Source organism: Odocoileus virginianus, chromosome 2 (assembly GCF_023699985.2).
Source record: "Odocoileus virginianus isolate 20LAN1187 ecotype Illinois chromosome 2, Ovbor_1.2, whole genome shotgun sequence".
Lineage (NCBI taxonomy): Eukaryota > Metazoa > Chordata > Mammalia > Artiodactyla > Cervidae > Odocoileus > Odocoileus virginianus.
Window position 1 is genome coordinate 68,530,877 of NC_069675.1, and position 23,201 is coordinate 68,554,077.

Sequence of the window (23,201 nt, forward strand, 5' to 3'; positions counted from 1 at the left end):
GAAATAACCTCCCATGCCAAGTCTCACGTCTTCCCATTGCCATTAAAGTGAAGACCACATTCCCCCAGGCTTTGGTCAGGGTCCAGTATTCAGGTTCATTGGCAGGAGCAGCAATACATCAGTGCTGCAGTCACAGAGGAAACTGGCAGTTTTAGAAACACACTGCATTAAAAATGAGAGATAACCAAAACCAGTATGTAAATCTCTTGGGAAACCTGTATACTTAGCAGTGGGGTTGGAGGAAAATGGAGGGAAAGGAGAAAGAGAAAAAGAAGAAGGTGGTAACTAAAGAAGAGGGTCTCCGCTTGAGGGGATGCAATGTTCTAAACTTGTGGTGATGGCTGTACAATTCTATAACTACCATAAAAGCCACAGAATTGCACAATTAAAATGGGTAAAGTGTATGGCACATGAACTATAACTCAATAAAGCTGTTTGTGAAAAAGAACAAAGATTCACTCATACATGGACAATTAACTGACAACAAAGGAGCCAAGAACATACAATGGAGAAAGGGAAGTCTCTTCAAGAAATGGTGTTAGGAAAATCAGTCATATGCAAGAGAATGAAACCAGACCACTCCACACACAAAAATGAACTCAAAATGGATGAAAGACTTGAATGTAACACCTGAAAGAAAACAGAGGCAGTAGCCTCAATGTCATCTGTCTTTGTGAAGTTTTTGGGGATCAGACACCAAAAGCAAGGAAATCAAAAGCAAAAATAAAAGATGAGACTACATCAAATGAAAAAGCTTCTGCACAGCAAAGGAAAACATCATCGAAACTAAAAGGTGGGAATTCCCTGGTGGTCCAGTGGTTAGGACTTGGCGCTTTCACTGCGGTGGCCCAGGGTTCAATACCTGGCTGGGGAACTAAGATCCCACAAGTCACTGGGCATGGCTAAAACAAAACCCAAAGACAACCTACTGAACAGCAGAAAATGTTTGCAAATCACGTCTGATTAGGGATTGGTATCCAAAATACATAAAGAACACACACAATTCACAAACAACATGATTTATAAATGAGAGAGGATCTAATATGTAGACATTTCTCCAAAGAAGATACACAGATGGTCAATAGGCACATGAAAAGATGTTCAACATCACTAATTACTAAGGAAATGCAAATCAAAACCACAGTGAAATGTCACCTCACACTTGTTAGAATGGCTCTTATCGAATACATAACAAAGAACAAGTGTTGAAGCAGATGTACAGAAAAAGAAACACTCGTACACTGTTAGTGGGAGTATAAACTGGTACAGCCCCTATGAAAAACAGTAGGAAGATTCCTCAAAAACTGAAGGGTAGAGCTACCATATATGATTCAGTGATTCCACTTCTGGGTATTTATCCAAAGAATATAAAAACACTAATTAGAAAAAATATACACACCCATACGTTCATTGCAGCACTATGTACTACACCCAAGACCCAGAAGCAACTTAACTGTTCACCGATGGATGGATGGATAAAGAAGACATGGTATACTCATAGTAGAAAACTATTTAGCCATACAAAAAGAATGAAATCTTGCCATTTGTGACAACATGGATGACACTAAGTAAAACAAATCAGAAGCAAAAAGACAACTATTGTACAATTTCACTCATAGGTGGAAAAAAGAGAGAGAATGAAACAAAGAGAAAAGAAAACCAACCAAAAGCAAGTTCACAGATACAGAGAACAAATCAGTGGTTACCAGATGGGAAAGGGGTTGTGGGTGGGTCACAGAGGTGAAAGGGATCAACTGTATGGTGAGAGATGATAGCTGGCCTTTGGGGGTGATCACTCTGTAGTGTACACAGATGTTAAATTATAATGTGTACTGGAAACTTATTTTAAAAAAAAAAAAAGCAAAAAATTCAAATAGACATTTCTCCAAATATATACCAATAGCTAAGAAGTACACTAAAAGGTGCTCAACATCATTAATCATTTAGGAAATATATATCATAACACAAGGTGACACCACTTAATACCCATTAAGATGGCTCTAATCGAAAACAGTAATAAGTACTGATAAGTATGTATAGAAAATGGAACCCTCAATGCATGTATGTTATAAAATGGTGCCTGCAGCCACCAGGAGCTTGGAGGAACAGGGAATAGAATGAACGCTAATGAGAATGGGGTTCTTTTGGAGATGAAAATGTTCTGAAATCAGGTGATTATGATCAATGCACAACTCTGTGAATATACCAAAAACCACTAAACTGTATACTTTTAAAGAGTGCACTTTATGGTCTGTGAATTCATACTGTAACAAAGCTGTTACTTTAAAAAAACTACTAAAAAAAAGTAAATAAAATAAAAATAAAAAAATTAAAAAACTACTCCTATATGATCCTTTTTTTGTAAAAACACCTTATCCAGCCATCCTTCTATCTATGTACATATAAATAGAAACACCTGGGATGAGAAATCACTGCTACTATATCCTCATAGTAGCAATAATGATAATAATGATTGTTATTTCTAATGATAAGAAGGATGATAGCTTCCTATTTTAAATCTATGCATGGTAGGAAATATTCACAGTAATGTCTATACTCTTTTTACAAAAACAATAAATTATCTTCCTTTCTTTTAAAAAAGCAAACCTATTAAAAATTTAACAACAGTTAATCATAGACAATGATAATAAGAATATTACTCTATTTTATGTTTTAATACTTTTTAAATTAAGAAATAGTCTCTCTGAATCATGTGAATTATATTACTTTAAATAAGGATTAGAAAGGTATCTCAGAGCCTTTAATGCTAATAAGTAAGAGAAGGCAACTGAACAAGTGAGTTGACTCAAATTCTAAAGATACCTCCTAAGAAGCCAGAACCATATTCCAAAGTGATTGGGGGTGCGATTCTATTAAACCGAGCTCCACAATGTGGAGCATCTCAATGACTTGTCTTCTTGCCCACAATTTTTTCACTTGTCATGGTTTCATCTCAAACTTCACTCTTTCAAAACTTGATAGTATCCCAAAATCTTTCAAAACACCTAGAAACACGTCTACTACAGAGTAATAAATAGGCATTAGACTGAAATCACTTACTTAGACATGTTCTGAGCCTTCTCAATAAATTTCATCACCTAAAAGGGAAAGATGTCAATTACAACAGGATCCGGGTTCAACAAAAAAAATTGCAGGGCCCTGTCCAGAGTGGCCCACCTCACAGGCACCATTCAAAACTGAATCTCTATGTTCTCCATCTGAGGACACCAGCTAACATGCTCATGGAACTACAGAAGCAAAGCCACACCTGCAGCAGCACAACACCCTGGAGCACAGGGCAAGGGCCTGAGCAGCTGAAGACTTGATCTGTCGCTCCTAAGTCTCTTTCTTGGTGCTTTGGTAAAATGTTAACAGCTTGACTCATTGGGTGAAACCAGGGTTAAAAAAAAATAGTGATGCAAAACTCTTAAGGAAGTGGAATATGACAGAGAAAACCTCATAGATGACAACTATCTACTGCAAGTGAAAAGCCCCATAATCATTCCATTCTCTGCCTGGCAGACCTTCCCACTCCCCAACCCTCCAACCCACCCTCGGGGTAAAACTGCATGCCAACAACAGATCAAGAATAGAACCCGGGGGGATTCCATGGCAGTCCAGTGGTTAGGACTCTCGTGTTTTCAATGCCAAAGACCCAGGATTCAACCCCTGGTTGGGGAATTAAGATCCTGCAAGACACATGGCCAAAAAAAAAAGAGAGAGAGAGCAAGAGAATTCAAGTCTCTTAGGTGTCTGCTGTGTTGGCTGCCACAAACATTCAGTGTGAAGTCTCTCGCCATGTTGATCATCCTCACATTGCCTACTTCTGTGTCTACCAAAATGCCTCCTTATGTTCTATATGGACATCCAGATAGATTGCCCTTCTTTCCTGATGTGATCAAGCCAAGGCATTTAAGAGTTACAAGTTTTAACACAGCCATGTCTATGTAAATAGAGACAGATATACCTGATCAAATCTGGTAGCAAAGAGATTGAGTGAGGTCACTATGCCACCATTAGGTCCAAGTCCATACCTAGACATTAAGTTAAGGATTTAAATTGCTTATAGATCAATTTAGATGATAAAGTTTATTATCTTGACAATCCCTCACACACACACACAAAAACCCAGCATAACATTAGTGTTCCATTGACTACAATGTACCACACAATCTTAACCTCATAGGGAAACATTCATTATTTATGTCTACCTCATTCATTTATTGTTTAAAAACAGCCACATAAAATGGGGCCAAATGGAATGGACAGATATTTCAGGCATTCACAGCCTGAGAGCATTAGCCATGACGATCATCTATGTACCACTCCTTGCTCTGATTCTCACTCATCAAGTCACCTGAGGATTGGAGTCAGTCTTCCTACTCAGGACCTAAAGGGAAAGTACACATTTTATGGGCAATGTACTAAGAGCTGACCAACCCAAAACTTAGAGTTGATCTTACTAACCTTTGAGTTTCCCAGTCTAAAGAGATGGTGACCAATAGCTTTATCCACCAAGGCAATAAATACTACCTTGTGGACCCAGGCACACCACCAGCTAGCCTCTCATCCTCCGTGCTAATCACAACATCCTGTGTGCTAATCACAACATCCTGCAGTTTGGGACAAAGGCAGAAAATGGAACTCACAAGCTGAAATAGGATGTCTAATCACCTACAATGCCTCTCCTCACATTCATCATCCTCCTCTTTATAAAGTCACTTGAAAGCTATTAAATGCTTTTGCTAGTATAATTCACAAGGAAAGGCACAGATATTTTTTCAAAGCTACACAATACACAGACAGTAACTAACCAGGGATGAGCCAACAACAAAGTAGACGTGGAAAAGGATACTGTTTCATGACTTCTTTATACTTCACAGTGTCACGAATGTCTGCGGGGTGGGGGGGGTGGGGGGGAGAAATGGAATTTAACACATAAGAAACAATACAATTTCAGACTCTCTCTAATATCTAAGCCAATTGACCTCTCAAGTCATCTCTGCTTCCTCTGAGGAAAGAAATCAATTTCTTAGCATCCAAGTCACTTTTCAAATCTGTTTCATAAATTTTCAAGCTAAGATCACTGAACTGTGATAGCAAAAGAAGCAAGTTCAGGAACAGACTAGGAGGAGAAAAGGTACCCTGGAAGTATCTTCCCTCCCGACAAGAAACTGAAACCAGCTTTTGAAGCTTCTACGCTCAGCACTGTCTGTTAGTAATTTCTCCAGTTTCACACTGGTTTACTTCCTTATGGCCAAGGATAACTGCCAAGTAACCCAAGAAGGAGGTTAGGCTAGGAGTTCTCCAGTTACAGTAGGGATGGTCTGAGATGAAAAGAAAAGTTCTATACAACTTAAATACTTTCTCAGCGACCATATATATAGAAAAAGGGAGTTAAATCAAGAAAAAAGGCTTATTTCTTACTCCTCACTTACTAGTAACTAAGTTAAAGCCGATAACACTTATAAAGGCATTAACTTGGGGAGCGGATGTCAGGGAGATAAATAAGTGATGGAGATTAAAAGGTACAAACTTTCAATTACAAAACAAATGAGTCATGGGGGTGAAATGTACAGTGTGGGGAATATAGTCAATAATAATATAATACTGTTGTATGGTGACAGATATTAACTAGATTTGTCATAGCGGTCATTTTGAAATGTTTACAGATATTTCAAATTAGTATGTTGTGTACCAGGAACTAATGATAATACTTTGGCAGGTCACTTACACTGCAAGACAAATAAACACACAGAAAAAGTAGACTGGATCTGTAGTTACCAGAAGTGGGTGCGGAGGGAGGGAACAAGTGGACGAAGGTAGGCAAAAGGTACTAACTTCCAATGCTAACACCAATAAATACTAGGGATGTAATACACAATATTATAATCGTAACGAGCACTGCTATATGTTACATATGAAAGCTATTAAGAGTTCTCATAACAAGGGAAAAAAGATTTTGCATTCCTTTAATTTTATATCTATATGAGACGATAGATGTTCACTACCCTGATGCTGGGAAAGACTGAGGACAGGAGAAGGATACGACAAAGGATGAGATGGCTGGATGGCATCACTGACTCAATGGACATGATTTTGGGTAGCCTCCGGGAATTGGTGATGGACAGGGAGGCCTGGCGTGCTGCAGTTTATGTGGTCGCAAAGAGTTGGACACAACTGAACAACTGAACTGAACTGAAACTTACTATGATAATCACTTCCTGAGTTTCTAAATCAAACCATTATGTTATACAACTTAATCATATACAATGATGTATGTCAATTATATCTCAACAGAACTAGAAAAAAATGTATTTGGATGGAATTCAAAATAAAAAGGAAATTGATCTATCCAGTAATATCTAACTAAACCTATGCAGCAGTTGGTAGACCTACCCCATCAACTACTGCTCCTTGGAAGAAAAGCTATGACCAACCTAGAGAGCATATTAAAAAGCAGAGACATTACTTTGCCAACAAGGTCCATCTAGTCAAAGCTATGGTTTTCCCAATAGTCATGTATGGATGTGAGAGTTGGACCATAAGGAAAGCTGAGTGCCAAAGATTGATGCTTTTGAACTGTGGTATTGGAGAAAATTCTTGAGAGTCCCTTGGACTGCAAGGAAATCCAACCAGTCCATCCTAAAGGAAATCAGTCCTGAATATTCATTGCAAGGACTGATGCTGAAGCTGAAACTCCAATACTTTGGCCACCTGATGGGAAGAGCCAACTCACTGGAAAAGACCCTGATGCTGGGAAAGATTGAAGGCAGGAGGAGAAGGGGACAACAGAGGATGAGATGGCTGGATGGCATCACTGACTCAATGGACATGAGTTTGAGCAAACTCGGGGAGTTGGTGACGGACAGGGAAGCCTGGCAAGCTGCAGTCCATGGGGTTGCAAAGAGTTGGACACGACTGAGCGAGTGAACTGAACTGAGCCTTTAAGTGAAAAGATGGAAATATTTTTTCTCCAAAATTGTTCCCATAATGATTTCTGCTTCTTAATACCAGGTCTTCCTTAATTAGTATGTTTGGAGTACAATCTTAATAAGATTAAAAAGAGACCAGGGGAGAAAAGACTAACACCAAGGAATAGTCTAAAAATCAGGAGGCCTACATCCTATCAAGTATCAGGACACTGGCTCTCACCCATTCTTAATCTTTTTTAACCTCACAGAGTGTGATGAGGGAGGGAAACTCTTACCATGACAATGCACACTAGCATACACACACACATTTTCCCATGTAACTTTGCAAGATGGCTACAGATCAGTAAGCAGACTATGCACCAAACCCTCATGCTCTAAACTTGAAGACAAGAAACTACATAAACAAGGTTTATGTATCAGAGCCTGCAGAAGGGTTTATGGCTTAGAAGACAGAGGACTGACTTTCTGTCACTTCATTTTTCCAAACAGCCATACTCTGACACCCTCGGGTCAAAAAGAGGTAGAGAGAATAGTAGTGGGTAAGGAAAAAAGGAAATCAATAGCCCTGCCATAGAGTCAAATAATTACAATGGTGTGATCACTCACCTAGAGCCAGACATCCTGGAATGTGAAGTCAAGTGAGCCTTAGAAAGCATCACTACGAACAAAGTTAGTGGATGTGATGGAATTCCAGTTGAGCTATTTCAAATCCTGAAAGATGATGCTGTGAAAGTGCTGCACTCAGTATGCCAGCAAATTTGGAAAACTCAGCAGTGGCCACAGGACTGGAAAAGGTCAGTTTTCATTCCAGTCCCAAAGAAAGGCAATCCCAAAGAATGCTCAAACTACTGCACAATTGCACTCATCTCACGCTAGTAAAGTAATGCTCAAAATTCTCCAAGCCAGGCTTCAGCAATACGTGAACCGAGAACTTCCAGATGTTCAAGCTGGTTTTAGAAAAGGCAGAGGAACCAGAGATCAAATTGCCAATATCCGCTGGATCATCGAAAAAGCAAGAGAGTTCCAGAAAAACATCTATTTCTGCTTTATTGACTACGCCAAAGCCTTCAACTGTGTGGATCACAATAAACTGTGGGAAATTCTGAAAGAGATGGGAATACAAGACCGCTTGACCTGCCTCTTGAGAAACCTGTATGCAGGTCAGAAAGCAACAGTTAGAACTGGACATGGAACAGACTGGTTCCAAATAGGAAAAGGAGTACATCAAGGCTGTATATTGTCACCCTGCTTATTTAATTTATATGCAGAGTACATCATGAGAAACGTTGGGCTGGAAGAAGCACAAGCTGGAATCAAGATTGCCAGGAGAAATATCAATAACCTCAGATACGCAGATGACACCATCCTTATGGCAGAAAGCAAAGAACTAAACAGCCTCTTGATGAAACTGAAAGAGGAGAGTGAAAAAGTTGGCCTAAAGCTTAACATTCAGAAAACTAAGATCATGGCATCTGGTCCCATTACCTCATGGGAAATAGATGGGGAGACAGTGGAAACAGTGTCAGACTTTATTTTGGGGGGCTCCAAAATCACTGCAGATGGTGATTGCAGCCATGAAATTAAAAGACGCTTACTCCTTGGAAGGAAAGCTATGACCAACCTAGATAGCATATTAAAAAGCAGAGACATTACTTTGCCAACAAAGGTCCGTCTAGTCAAGGCTATGGTTTTTCCAGTGGTCATGTACAGATGTGAGAGTTGGACTGTGAAGAAAGATGAGCGCTGAAAAATTGATGCTTTTGAACTATGGTGTTGGAGAAGACTCTTGAGAGTCCCTTGGACTGCAAGGAGATCCAACCAGTCCATCCTAAAGGAGATCAGTCCTGGGTGTTCATTGGAAGGACTGATGCTGAAGCTGAAACTCTAATACTTTGGCCACCTCATGCGAAGAGTTGACTCACTGGAAAAGACCCTGATGCTGGGAGGGATTGGGGACAGGAGGAGAAGGGGACGACAGAGGATGAGATGGCTGGATGGCATCACCGACTCAATGGGCATGAGTTTGAGTAAACTCCGGGAGTTTGTGATGGACAGGGAGGCCTGGCGTGCTGCGATTCATGGGGTCACAAAGAGTTGGACACGACTGAGTGACTGAACTGAACTGAACCATAGAGTCTAAGATTGGGCTGCCTCAGGCCAAACTACAGGGAAGGAGCACAGACCCATCCATCAGCAGAAAATTGGATTCAAGATTTATTGAGCATGGCCTTGCCCACCAGAGCAAGACCCAGTTTTCCCCACAGCCAGTTCCTCCCATCAGGAAGCTTACACAAGCCTCTTATACTCATCCATCAGAGGGCAGACAGAATGAAAACCACAGTCACAGAAAACTAACCAAAATGATCACACGGGCCACAGCCTTCTCTAACTCAATGAAACTATCAGTCATGCCATGTAGGGTCACCCAAGATGGACGGGTCATGGTGGAAAGGTCTGACAAATCACGGTCCACTGGACAAGAATGGCAAACCACTTCAGCATTCTTGCCTTGAGAACCCCATGAACAATGTGAAAAGGCAAAAAGATATGATACTGAAAGATGAACTTCCCAGGTCAGATGAACTTCCAACATGCTACTGGAAAAGAGTCGAGAAACAGCTCTAGAAGGAATGAAGAGGCTGAGTCAAAGAGGAAACGAAACCCAGCTATGGATATGTCTGGTGGTCAAAGTAAAGTCCGATGCTGTAAAGAACAATATTGCACAGGAACCTGGAATGTTAGATCCATGAATCAAGGTAAATAGTAAGTGGTCAAACATAAGATGGCAAAAATGAACATCAATATTTTAGGAATCAGTTAACTAAAATGGACCGGAATGGGCGAATTTAATTCAGATGACCATTATATCTACTACTGTGGGCAAGAATCCCTTAAAGAAGTGGAGTAGCCCTCATAGTCAACCAAAGAGTACAAAATGCAGTACTTGGATATATTCTCAAAAATGACAGAATGATCTCTGTTCATTTCCAAGGCAAACCATTCAATATCACAGTAATCTAAGTCTATGCCCCAACCACTAATGTTGAAGAAGTCGAAGTTGAACGGTTCTGTGAAGACACACAAGACTTTCCAGAACTAACACACACACACACACACATACACACACACACACACACACACACACACAAATGTCCTTTTCATTATAGGGGACTGGAATGCAAAAGCAGGAAGTCAAGAGATACCTGGAGTATCAAGCAAATTTGACCTTGGAGTACAAAATGAAGCAGGGCAAAGGCTAACAGAGTTTTGCCAAGAGAACGCACTGGTCATAGCAAACACACTCTTCCAACAACAAAAGAGACAACTGTAAACACGGACATCACCAGATGGTCAATACCAAAATCAGATTGATTATGTTCTTCACAAACATAATGGCAAAGATGGAGAAGTTCTGTACAGTCAATAAAAACAAGACCAGGAGCCAACTGTGGCTCAGATCCTGAACTCCTTATTGCAAAATTCAGACTTAGAGAAAGTAGGGAAAAGCACTAGGCCATTCAGGTATGACCTAAATCAAATCCCTTACACTCATACAGTGGAAGTGACAAATAGATTCAAGGGATTAGATCTGATAGAGTGCCAGAAGAACTATGGACAGAGGTTTGTGACATTGTACAGGAGGCAGTGATCAAAACCATCCCCAAGAAATATAAAAACTCAAAATGGTTGTCTGAGGAGGCCTTATAAATAGCTGAGAAAAGAAGAGACACAAAAGGCAAAGGAGAAAAGGAAAGATATGCCCATCTGAATGGGCAAGTTCCAAATAATAACAAGGAGAGATAAGAAAACCTTCCTAAGTGAACAATGCAAAGAAATAGAAGAAAACAATAGAATGGGAAAGACTGGAGATCTCTTCAAGAAAATCAGAGATACCAAAGGAACATTTCAGGCAAAGATGGGCACAATAAAGGACAGAAACGGCATGGTCCTAACAGAAGCAGAAGATATTAAGAAGAGGTGGCAAGAATACACAGAAGAACTGTACAAAAAAGTCTTGACCTGGATAACCACAATGGTGTAATCACTCACCTAGAGGCAGATATCCTGGAATGTGAAGTCAAGTGGGTCTTAGGAAGTATTACTACAAACAAAGCTGGTGGAGGTGATGGAATTCCAGCTGAGCTACTGAAAACCCTAAAAGATGTTGCTGTTAAAGTGCTGCACTCAATATGCCAGCAAATTTGGAAAATTCAGCAGTGGCCACAGGACTGGAAAAGGTCAGTTTTCATTCTAATCCCAAATAGAAGGGCAATGCCAAAGAATGTTCAAACTACCACACAATTGCACTGATTTCACATGCGAGCAAGGCTTCAAGCTAGGCTTCAACAGTATGTGAACAAAGAACTTCAAGATGTACAAGCTAGATTTAGAAAAGGCAGAGGAACCAGAATCAAATTGCCAACATCCACTGGATCATAGCAAAAGTAAGGGAACTCCAGAAAAACACCTACTTCTGCTTCATTGACTATGCTAAAACCTTTGACTGTGTGGATCACAACCAACTGGAAAATTCTTAAAGAGATGGGTATACCAAACCACTTTACCTGCCTCCTGAGAAACCTGTATGCAGGTCAAGAAGCAACAGTTAGCACTGAACATGGGACAACAGACTGGTTCCAAATTGGGAAAGGAGTACATCAAGGCTGTATATTGTCACTCTGCTTATTAACTTATATGCAGAGTACATCATGAGAAATGCTGGGCTGGATGAAGCTGAAGCTGGAATCAAGATTGCTGGAAGAAATATTAATAACCTCAGATATGCAGATAACACCACTCTAATGGCAGAAAGCAAAGAGGAACTAAAGAGTCTCTTGATGAAGGTGAAAGAGGACAATGAAAAGGCTGGCTTAAAACTCAACATTCAAAAACTAATGGCATCTGGTCCCATCACTTCACAGCAAATACATGGGGAAACAATGGAAACAGTGACAAACTTTATTTTCTTGGGCTCCAAAATCACAGCAGATGATGATTGCAGTCATGAAATTAAAAGACACTTGCTCCCTGGAAGAAAAGCCATGATAAACCTAGACAACATATTAAAAAGCAGAGGCATTACTTTGCAGACAAAGGTCCATATAGTCAAAGCTATGATTTTTCCAGTAGTCATGTACGGATGTGAAAGTTGGACCACAGAGAAGGCTAAGCACCAAAGAATTGATGCTTTCAAACCTGGTGCTGGAGAAGATTCTTGAGAGTCCCTTGGACAGAAAGGAGATCAAACCAGTCAACCCTAGAGGGAAATCAACCCTGAATATTCACTGGAAGGACTGATGCTGAAGCTCAAACTCCAATACTTTGGCCACCTGATGGGAAGAGCCAACTCATTTCAGAAGACCCTGATGCTGGGAAAGATTGAAGGCAGGAGGAGAAGGGGACAACAGAGGGTGAGATGGTTGGATGGCATCACTGATTCAACGGAAATGAATCTGAGCAAACTCCAGTAGACGGTGAAAGACAGGAAAGCCTGGCGTGCTGCAGTCTATGGAGTCTAAAAGAGTTGGACATGACTGAGCAACTGAAGGACTGAACAACAATAACAAGGAAGGGGAGGGAGTAAACAAAGAAAAAAATGGGAAATAGGAAGAAGGCTGTTTCAGGATACTAGCAAATCTAAGGGAAATGAAATCAGGCAGTTTAGAAAACATTAAAAATGAAAGTATTAAAGACGGGTAGGATAGGTTGACAGCTTCCCATTCTCTAAGAAACTTTACACAAGTTCTGGCAGAGTTTACTCACCAATATTGGCAGGAAAGGGAACTTCATGCACAGCTGGGTCCAAGTTGATCACATAAGGTGGACACCCTTGACTATGCAGGTATCCTGTAAGCCTCTGCAGTGACATGGAGAGAGGGATGGACTGAGACCAAGAGCAGGACACAGGGACAAGAGTGAACTTCCTCCCCTTTATCCAACTTACCAGAAGAATTGTACTTCCATTTCCCTCTACCTTATTCGTCTCTGATCTCCACCTACAACATTCACTCTCAGCTGAAATGCTACCTTTCTTCGTCGCACATCCAAGAGTCTCCTCTACTCTCCATCACTTAACTTGGCGCGGGGGCGGGGTTTCTATCTCCCCGCCAAAATATTAGCTCCACCTAACCGGGAACTTCGTCATTTCTCCTGTATCCCCAGTGCCTGAAACATGGCAGGCATCCCAGAAAGAATTCTTTAGAAATCTACACTTCAGAAACCTAGCACTCAATTAACCTCCAGAATTCCTTTAAGCCTCTGCCTTGTGGAGTTGGCAACATGACAATTTCTATACCAACTACGGTCGTACCAAACCGGCACTGATGGTGCGTAGAAGAGTCTAAAGGAACCCAGGTTAGGATCTGAGAAGGCTTCGCGGAGAAAGGAACCGGAGTTTCCGGTATGTCCCTGAAACAGGCGCCCGTTCCCTCCAACTCCCCCAGAGAGACCTCCTCACTTTTTCCCCTGGCCTTACTCCCACCACAGACAACTTGTCGCGCGCCCCGACTACGCCCGCGCCATGTAGGTCACCTGTACAAAGGTGGTTTTCCCAGACCCCGCCATTCCCAACACCAACAGACACGCTGGGGGCTGGGGACCCCCTGAAGCTTGAGATTCCGTGGCAGCTGCGGGCGCGGCCATCTTGCTCCTGGCTCCGCCCACTAGACCATAGAGATGCTACTTGCCAGAGAGACACCCGCGACGTTCCGGATTCTGAATGAGACTAGAACCAAACAAAACCAAATCGAATCCAACCCAACCGGCCAGAAAGGGCAGGGCCAAGGGGCGAGGCGTGCCCCTTTTTCTGTCCGTCATGATCCGGATGGGGCCCCAACTAGGGACCCCGTCGGGGAAGTGGAGGCACTGGGAGGACGGCTGGAAAAGGCCAACCAAAGAGCTGCTCACGGTCGTCGGGCAGGGCCTGGGAAGGTCAAAGCTCTGGATCCCGAGCGGGCAGGACGATCAGCGACCCCAGGGTCCACCAGGGACAGCGGGGACCCCAGGAACCCCAGGGACGACCAGGGATTCCCGCGCTACGTTAGTGAAGAGAGTGCGTTTTCCTGTCAGCCCCCGGGGAGCGGGGAACCGAGCCTCTGGAGAACCGGCCGTCAGAGCTGTTCCGTCAGCCGAGGATGTTACGCGGCTTAGGACTGCACGACAGGGAACCCTGACAAGATGCGAGCCCCAGAGTTGCTGGGCCACGCCGAGATCCGCAGAGCCTAGTTCGGAGAAACTGGGGATAACCCCCGTAATGACACGCTATTTCCGCGTGTTGCCGGCCCCCAAAAGTAGCTCTCGATTCCTGGTGGTCTCCCGAAAGGGGCAGAACCGTGACATCGGGGAAAAACAGTTGGCTGACGAGTTTGTCAAGTAGGTACTGAAGGGGCACCTCCCTCCACCTTAGCGCCCTTGGCACCCGGAAAGCTGAATCTAAGAGCTGAGGCATGTGCTCCTCCCAATCACCCGGTTGGCTCCAATGGCCCTTTGGAGTGGCTCTAGTGTTCAGTAAGCTGTGAGATGTGGGTTTTACACCCAGGCTCTGTTGTACATTGTACATTCCTGGAGTTAACTTAAGTCAGGAGGAGAAGGGGAAGAGAGAGGTTGGATGGCATCACCGACCCAATCGACCTGAGTTTCAGTAAACTCCCGGAGTTGGTGATGGACAGGGAGGCCTGGTGTGCTGCAGTCCATGGGGTCGCAAAGAGTCCGACACGACTGAGCGACTGAATTGAACTGAACTGAACTGAGGGTTGGCCATCAGCTGAGGACGTTAAGCGGCTTAGACTGCAGGACACCGGACCCTGGAAGGATCCAAGCCCCAGAGTTGCTGGGCCGCCCCGACATACATAAGAGCCTAGTTTGGAGAAACTAGGAATTTCTGGGGGTGTACATTGTGGTGAAGTCACTTCAATTCTCTGAACCTGTTTTCTCCTCCTTAAGCTCGAGATACTACCTCTCAGGGTTGCAGCGAAGACATGTCAGTTGTAAATTAGACTCCCTTGTCTTTACCCCTAGTTCTACCACTCTCCCCCCACCACTCCTATCCCCTTACCTTGTGTGAGGGACATTGATTTGTCCTCCCATACTTGATATATAAATTACAGTAGAAGTGTGCATTTTTAAAATTATTTTCTAATTTCTCATGAAAAACATGAGCAAATGTCTCACTTGTTCTTTCAGGTTGGCTGAGGACACCAGTAATTCCCTTCAACCAGATGTTAATTTCATACATACTTTTCTCAAGCCAGAGAAACTAACAAAGGTCGAGAAAAGGTTTAAGGGAAGAGCAGTAATGGAAATGATGAAGCTGGACAAGGAAATCAAAGAAACTCAAATTCGGCTAGAGCCCTTAGTGGTGGAAACCCGGCAGCTACTGGAGGAAAAAGATCACATAGAGAAGGAAAACCAGTTCTTTCAGGAATACCTGACCAAGCAAACGGAGGAGTCTAGACAGAGAACCGAGAAGCTGTGGAACTACTATCTACAACAAAGCATGAAGATTGAACAAAGAAAACAAGAATTAACCTCCAAATTTGCGAACAAAAATTCAGCGCTTAAAAGAGAGCTCTTGGAGAAGGAAAACACCCTATCCAATTTGAATAAGCAGTTGGAGGCAATGAGGGACATTTCAGTGATAAAGGAAAAACAGGACAGAGAAATTGAGAAACTTCAGCAGGAGATAAAGAAGACCCACGTTGAGACAGCTGCAAAGAAACAGGCGATGCTTGTCCAGTTCTTCCAGGACAAAGCATTACTGGAGGCACAGCTGAGTGAGCTAGAGGCAAGGGAGTCGGGAAAGAAGTTAACAAAGGAGCTGAAAAGCAAGAACCAGGCCTTGGAGAAGGCAGCAAAGCAGCACGTTTCCGAGTTCCACAGTAACATCAACAGACAGCACCAACAGTTACAGAAGGAACTGCCAGAGTTAGTTCAGAAATGCCATCAGTTGGAGGATATTCACAGCCAATTAAAAAAGAAGAAGCAGCTGCTGCAACAGGAGCACTGGTATGTGGAGTGCTTAAGGCGAGGGAGGCAACAGCTGCAAGAAAGGCGTAATCGGTGCCCAAATGGACAGGGTTCTCCGAAGACCACAAGGAACCCTGCCCTAGGCACCAAATCAAAGGTGCGCCCAAAGTAATTTCTAAAATAACACTAAGTCAAGACTGGAGCAAGGGTTCTTAGGTGCTATATAACATAACCCTGGTTAGGAAGGCTTTGAGATCTCAGATTGCTATGATAAAATACCCATTATAATGTGTTAATGTGAAGGATTAGGTGTTTTTCTCAACCAGTACTGCTAGATTATTGGTAGCACTGGCTTCCCATTAAGTTAGGTGTTTTGTTTTTTTTTTTAATTAGCTCCTGGTAATAACTGGGCTGTTCTCATACCTCCAGATAACCCAGTACCATTTGCCAAAAATTCACCTGTGAAACCACCTCAAGAAAACACCTTGAGAAAGTGACAAAAAAACAGTTGTGTGGTGTGTTCCACCTAGCTAAGTTAGGTTTCTTTACAGAAAAAGAAACCCCTGAGGAATAGCATTTCAGATTGTTAGATTCTGCTTTGTGCTCTATAAACAACCAATGTCCATGTATCTTCTTTGGCCACCTTAGCACACACATGCAGTGTTTTCAAACTTCTTTATAAAGTCTGTGCTGGTGATCAAGTAGCTGCTTCTGTAGTTTTCTCATGATTGAAAGATTAGTAACAGCAAGTGTAAACAGGATGACCTGCTGTCTGATGCTCAGCCCATACAATTTTGAGTAAACGGTGTGATGTTAGTTGCTCAGTCGTGGCTGACACTTTGTGACCCCATGGACTGTGGCCCACCAGGCTCCTCTGTCCATGAAATTCTCCAGGCAAGGATTGGGTAGCCATTCCCTTCTCCAGGGTATCTTCCTGACCCAGGGATTGAACCTGGGTCTCCTCCATTGCAAGCAGATTCTTTACAAAGGTGGTTCAGATGGTAAAGAATCTGCCTGCAATGCGGGAGACCCGGGTTCAATTTCTGGGTTGGGAAGATCCCCTGGAGAAGGGCATAGCAACCCACTCCAGTTTTCTTGCCTGGAGTATTCCATGGACAGAGGAGCCTGGCAGGCTACAATCCATGGAGTCACAATGAGTCAGACACGACTAAGCGACTAACACTTTCACTTACACTTTCAAACTCTGTGAAGGAAGGGTAGAAGGCACAGTATAGCTAGTCAGTTTTCTGTGGAGAAATACCACTAACCTGAGTGAGATGACTGAATGCTTCTGCCTGTTTTAGAAAAATGTATCAAAAGAAAGTGATCATATATTTGGAGAACTTTTTGAAGATCTTTTGCCATCTTGTTCCCTAGCAACATCCTCAAATTCTAATATTACAAAGATGACTGAAGTTTCAATAGAAAGAGCACTTTAGCTTTAGGTCATGTGTATCCTACATCTACGCCCCTTCAATTGAACTAGGAATAGTATTTTAAATTAGTCTAGACTTTTAGGATAGTTACATTTTTGGCACTTAGGACATCCTAATGATCAAATCAGGGATTTCTTTGAATGCTGAATCCTGGTACAGAAATATAGCTTCATATTTTAATATCACTCCCTGATGAAAAAATAGAATCAGCTTTATGTTTTTAAGAAACTGAGTGATGAAACACTTCAAATGATTTTCCCAGTTTTGTTTCATTCATATATAAAATGAATTCTTGTACTTAAGATTCACCTCCATGTGCCTTTACTTCTAGCTTTAACAACTTACTGTTAAATGTGTAATGTCTTGGTTCCTAACTTTTTATTGAAAATAAAAAATTAAAGATTATAATACCCAGTGATTTCATTATTGTTCCAATGTAATATACCTTCTACTTCATATCTTTTCTCACTTCTTACCAACTCTGAATGTCTTCCTCATACTAGTGTATATAAAAATGCAGTTTTAGTGTACAAATTGTGTAGCACACAGAAACCTAAAGAGTTTGTCAGTGGAGCTGAAAATAGAGCTTGTTTTAAAATGTGGTATCCAAAACACATTTGAAACCTTTATTCTCTATGGATGCAAAAACAAGAGAAAAATATATAACTAAGGATAATGAGTTGGAATGCAGGAGGGATGGAGAATCTTATTATTCTGTTAATTCCCCCTCCTGCCAGTGCTATCCTGATGATCTAATTCAGGAGTGAATAATTTCCATCCTGTCTCAGTTTATTTTGAATTTCTCTTATCCCAGATAACGAGATCTGGTCTGGTGTAGTACTTCTGGCTTTCTCTGTTGGGAGTAAGGCCTCTGAGGACTTGAAGACTTTCAAGGGGTGGGTCATCTGATAAAAGCCCTTGGAAATTCTTAGCAGCAAGCCCAGCAGTAGGTTGGCCAACTAGGATTTCAGTCTACTTTTTGTCTGCTTCCCTATGCTGGAAAGAAAAGAGGATGATGTTACAAAAAGTGTGTTAAGACAGAAAAGACCTTAGAGGTGATATTTAGGTTAAGACTTAAGTGATAAAATGAAGCCTGCAGTACAATAATTAGGGAAAAAAACATTCTAGACAGTGGGAACAGAGAATGCAAAGGTCCCAAGATGGGAAGGAGTTTGGGAGCATTAAGGAACGAAAGTCAATGTGGCTTAGTTGGGGACAGGACAAAAAAAGGGTGGAGCAGAGACCAAGGAGGTTAAAAAGGTTAACAGTGAGAGCAAGGAGGCCTTGTAGGACAAAGGGGGATGAATTTTATTCTAAGTGCACTGGGAAATCATTAGGCTTTGGGCAAGTGAATGAAGTCTGATTTATAGTATAAAAAACTCAGCACAGTTGTATGTGGAGTATACCAAGGCAGTGAAAAGAAGGAATCCGGTAAGGAAGCTCTTGAAAAGGCAAGAGGTGAGGACTGTTCAGAATGGAAAGGCAAACATGGGAGTGAACAGAGGCATAGGGGAGAACTGACTCTTAGTGGGAGGGGACAGATAGGTTATACAGGAGACTAGGCCCACTAACAGACCAAAGACTGCATCATGTCTCAAAGAACATTTATTTTTTTACCCATCTGAGATCATCCTGAAAGGCAAATAGTCTTTCTTGAGGTGATTCAGGGAATCAAACATCTTTCATGTTGTGCTCTAGCAGGCCCTAGAGATGCCTTATCATACGCAACTACCAGAAGGGGAAAGTAAGCATGGAAACACACTAACCCTCTTAAAAGTTCTGGCACAGAATTGACACATTTCTACTCACATTCCACTGGAGAGAAGTTAGCTGGTTACTCCATCACTATAGGGGGATTGGGTGGAGACCTGGGAAGTGTAGTCCTTGTCCTATAACTCTGTAATTCTGCAACCCTGTCCAATTTTGCTGGACAGTTAGTAGTCTGGTACAAGGATGCTTCCAATATAAATTGGGAATCAGATTGCAGTATCATTATTTTTAGACTGAAATATCATTCTTGTAGATGTCTACTGGAACCCCTGAGCAGGAGGAATCTATATAGCCCTAGGGTGTGCTGAGTTGCAGGGCAGATCTTCAAGTTTAAGAAATCTTGCCAATTTGTTTATAAATTAATTGTACCAATGCCTGTTCCCAAGTGCAGGGAGTTCACACTGCTCCAAAATCTAGCTGGGCCTGATACGGTCCAACTTCAGGAAATGTATTCTAATGAATTTGGTTTAAAAACTTAAAACACTCAGTAATATGATTAGAATCCTCTCTAATGTGTCCTGTTGATCCCTGGCTCAGACAGCAAAAATAAAAGGATCCCCTGTGAGGGCCTTGGATGAGACTGGACAAGTTTAATCTCAAACCAGTTACAGGCACACATCTATTATTGGGGGCTTGGGTGCACACTACTGCAATGTGAAATTCACAATAAAGCAAGTCACATGAATCTTCCAGTTTCCCAGTGCCTATCGAAAAAGCAAGAGAGTTCCAGAAAAACATCTATTTCTGCTTTATTGACTAGGCCAAAGCCTTTGACTGTGTGGATCACAATAAACTGTGGAAAATTCTGAAACAGATGGGAATACCAGACCACCTGACCTGCCTCCTGAGAAACCTGTATGCAGGTCAGGGAGCAACACTTAAGAGCTGGACATGGAAAAACAGACTGGTTCCAAATAGGAAAAGGAGTATGTCAAGGCTGTACATTGTCACCCTATTTATTTAACTCATATACAGAGTACATCATGAGAAATGCTGGGCTGGAGGAAGCACAAGTTGGAATCAAGATTGCAGGGAGAAATATCAATAACCTCAGATGTGCAGATGACACCACCCTTATGGCAGAAAGTGAAGAAGAACCAAAGAGCCTCTTGATGAAAGTGAAAGAGAGTGAAAAAGTTGGCTTAAAGCTCCACATTCAGAAAACTAAGATCATGGCATCTGGTCCCACCACTTCATGGCAAATAGAAGGGGAAACAGTGGAAACAGTGGCTGACTTTATTTTTCTGGGCTCCAAAATCACCACAGATGATTGCAGCCATGAAATTAAAAGATGCTTACTCCTTGGAAGGAAAGTTATGACCAACCTAGACAGCATATTAAAAAGCAGAGACATTACTTTGCCAACAAAGGTCTGTCTAGTCAAGACTATGGTTTTTCCAGTGGTCATGTACAGATGTGAGAGTTGGACTATAAAGAAGGCTGAATGCAGAATTGATGCTTTTGAACTGTGCTGTTGGAGAAGACTCTTGAGAGTCCCTTGGACTGCGACGAGATCCAATCAGTCCATCCTACAGGAGATCAGCCCTGGGTGTTCATTGGAAGGACTGATTTTGAAGCTGAAACTCCAATACTTTGGACACCTGATGGGAAGAGCTGACTCACTGGAAAACACCCTGATGCTGGGAAAGATTGAGGGCAGGAGGAGAAGGGGACGACAGAGGATGAGATGGTTGGATGGCATCCCCGACTCAATGGACATGGGTTTGGGTGGACTCAGAATCAGTGATGGACAGGGAGGCCTGCCGTGTTGCGGTTCATAGGGTCGCAAAGAGTTGGACACTACTGAGCAACTGAACTAAACAGTGCATATAAAAGGTATACAATGTAGACTACACTACATTGTAGTTGATTTAAAGTGTGCAATATCACTGTGTCTAAAGCAACAACTCATACTTCAATCAAAATCAGTATCTCTAAAGGGAAGAGCAATAAAGCAAGGTCTGAGTAGATTCATTTGAACCAGCATAATTTTGGACCTAAGCAACTACTGAGACAACTGTATGTTACTTCTTCAAAACTCATTCCCATCTCTAGTCATCATTTCCCTCCCTTCACACACACAGTGTCAGCAAAGAGACAGGTAGCACATTGGAGTCAATGAACAATGGAAAACATCATTCTAACACAGTCATTTATTTTTCTTGCCATTGCCAAACATTCCCCAAATCTTACTCACCAGAAATTAACAGAGCTTCTCCATTTTCCTCCCTGACAATCCTCATGAATGGAAAGGGCTTTAAGAGAGCAACTGCCAATGACAATGTCGAGTGAATAGACAATGTCCTTCGTTTCAAAACTACCTGTTCTGGCAGTATCCCAACCAGGTTTCAATGCTCCTATGTGTCAAAGTGGTCTTCACAAAAGCCCACATTTTAAGGCTATATGGAGGAGCACAGAGAACAGTTAATAGTGGTAACAGCCTTTGGATTTTGAAAAGGCAGTATTGGTCCACATCAGGGTTAAGGGTCTCTGGCTTTTTATGTGGCATAAGCCACAAAAACTGGCAAGAATATAGAAGACCAATATTTATGGAAAAGGGGAAGAGAATTCAGAAATACAATAACAGAGCTGCTCTAATCAATGCTCCAGGGAAAGCCAGCCTCAAGGAGAAACAGCCTAACAGATACTATCGGCTAGGCATGAGTATCAGAAAAAGAACTTTTCTTTCCAACTCCAGATAAGTATCTACACCTGGTGTCAAAGTCTCAGGTTATAAAGAGGACAGAACACAACATCTAAAAAAGGGTAGAGAACAACATTCTCAGAAAATTCAGAGACAGACTTTGGCTAAAGGGAGATACGAGGACTTAACAGTGCAGACTAACCATCAGGTCAAGTCCAGGGGAGAAGGAATGTGCACCCTGGCTACCAATCTTCATGGCAGTACCAGCAATATTAGGGTTCTGTGTCAAATATCAGAGGCAAAAGGGTATTACTTCTCAATCCTCAAAACTGCAGGAACAAAATAAACTGCAGGAAAGTTGATTTGAGGTGGTATTTATTTCTGCTGCCTTCTTCTTTCCAGTCATTTTATGTGAGACATATTCCTCCTAAGGTTGCATATCATGCCTGTGCATCTGGTTACTTACTGCCACCTGGGACAAAGTATTTCCCAGGAAAACCTGCATCCAGAGGGTCTAGTTTTATTATTCTAAGTATTTTCTCACTTTCAATCCTAAAACCATAATGAGACAACAAACAGCCTCCATATATTCTGTCACCCAAGCAGACAGGGGACCCTTATTAAAGGAGTGACAACAGTTCTAGATTCTAGGCTTGTTATATCACAAATACAAAATCATCAATCAGTATGGTTTTAAAAAGTTAGTTTGGAATCATTTTATAAGATAGATGATGGAGTAACTACGAAATCAATGGCGCTTCCAAGAACATTCTATACCCCAGTATGGAAAGAATAATCAAACAGGTTTCTTAGTCTTGTACAGGGCAAGAGGGCCTACAGTGGACCTTAAGGGGGAGCTCTTTGGGCACGATGAGAGAAGAACAGGGGGACTCCAATGAGAAGAGCAGGAAAATCTACCAAAAAGGAGATGGGGTGGGGGTGGTGGAGGGTTCACAAGAATCAGTAGGGAAAACAGTGAAATTTACACAGGAGGAAGGAGCTGAGAGTGTCACAGCATTACACAAACAGCTGAAAGAGTAAATTTCTCTTCACTCAGCCCCTGTGACTCAGGCCTCTCCACACAGGTCCCTGTGACCACAGCCTCCCATCCACTCTCCCAGGAGTGCTTTCACACTGCCTGCCTATTTCTTTCCTCGTTTATGATTTGTCTTTGGGGACTTGACTTTCTGAAACTGTGATGGCACTGGCTCCTGCTCTGATTCTTTACGGGATGTCGCCACTAGCAGTTCCTCATGATTCCTCCTCTGATCCTTCCCTACTCTAAGACTTGGCTCTGTCTCAGGAAGCTCAATGCCAGGCTGCTGCCGCCGCCTTAGAGACCGTCGGCTCCTATGCTGCTGCCTCCGCTTCTCTTCTTCTTGCTGTCGCTGCTTTATCTTCATCAGCTTCTCAAAGCTTTTGGTTGTTGTCGGATTGACAACAAACCAGTCC

General features: G+C 42.2%; 3 protein-coding genes across 13 annotated transcripts in view; 1 reads left to right on the forward strand and 2 right to left on the reverse strand.

Moving 5' to 3' along the window:
* Positions 1–13,609, reverse strand: part of GPN1 (GPN-loop GTPase 1) — a 25,826-nt gene extending 12,217 nt beyond the window's left edge. Inside the window, exons 1-5 of one of the 3 annotated variants that reach the window (XM_020886300.2) lie at positions 13,467–13,609; positions 12,699–12,792; positions 4,856–4,895; positions 3,968–4,034; positions 3,061–3,098 (exon numbers count right to left, since the gene is read on the reverse strand). In XM_020886300.2, coding sequence (XP_020741959.1) covers positions 3,061–3,098; positions 3,968–4,034; positions 4,856–4,895; positions 12,699–12,792; positions 13,467–13,577 — 350 coding nt within the window. In that variant the 5' untranslated portion in view covers positions 13,578–13,609. Of the gene's footprint in view, positions 1–3,060; positions 3,099–3,967; positions 4,035–4,855; positions 4,896–12,698; positions 12,793–12,879; positions 13,371–13,466 lie in introns of those variants that run through there. The other 2 variants (XM_020886301.2, XM_020886302.2) reach the window with 2 other exon arrangements.
* On the forward strand, positions 13,588–17,750 carry CCDC121 (coiled-coil domain containing 121). Of its 2 annotated transcripts, none has more exons than XM_020886292.2 (2): positions 13,588–14,306; positions 15,117–17,750. In XM_020886292.2, exons 1-2 carry the CDS (start codon positions 13,654–13,656, stop codon positions 16,069–16,071), a joined length of 1,608 nt encoding a protein of 535 aa, XP_020741951.2. In that variant the 5' UTR covers positions 13,588–13,653; the 3' UTR covers positions 16,072–17,750. The 2 variants fall into 2 exon arrangements, with proteins under 2 accessions (XP_020741951.2, XP_020741953.1); XM_020886294.2 differs by having other exon boundaries at positions 14,195–14,310.
* Positions 17,751–21,240: 3,490 nt separating this feature from the next.
* The window catches only part of ZNF512 (zinc finger protein 512), a 28,651-nt gene continuing 26,690 nt past the window's right edge, over positions 21,241–23,201 (reverse strand). For 7 of the 8 annotated variants that reach the window (XM_070450028.1, XM_070450024.1, XM_070450037.1 and 4 more), the window contains one exon: positions 21,241–23,200. In XM_070450028.1, coding sequence (XP_070306129.1) covers positions 22,892–23,200 — 309 coding nt within the window. In that variant the 3' untranslated portion in view covers positions 21,241–22,891. The remainder of the gene's footprint in view (position 23,201) is intronic. The other variant, XR_011481911.1, reaches the window with a different exon arrangement.

What these genes read in the sequence shown, in the direction of transcription:
- CCDC121 (XM_020886292.2), top strand. Translation starts at nt 13,654, where the DNA reads ATGAGACTAGAACCAAACAAAACCAAATCGAATCCAACCCAACCGGCC. An exon ending in TTGGCTGACGAGTTTGTCAA is followed by an intron (nt 14,307 to 15,116) that starts GTAGGTACTGAA and finishes TTGTTCTTTCAG; the next exon opens with GTTGGCTGAGGACACCAGTA.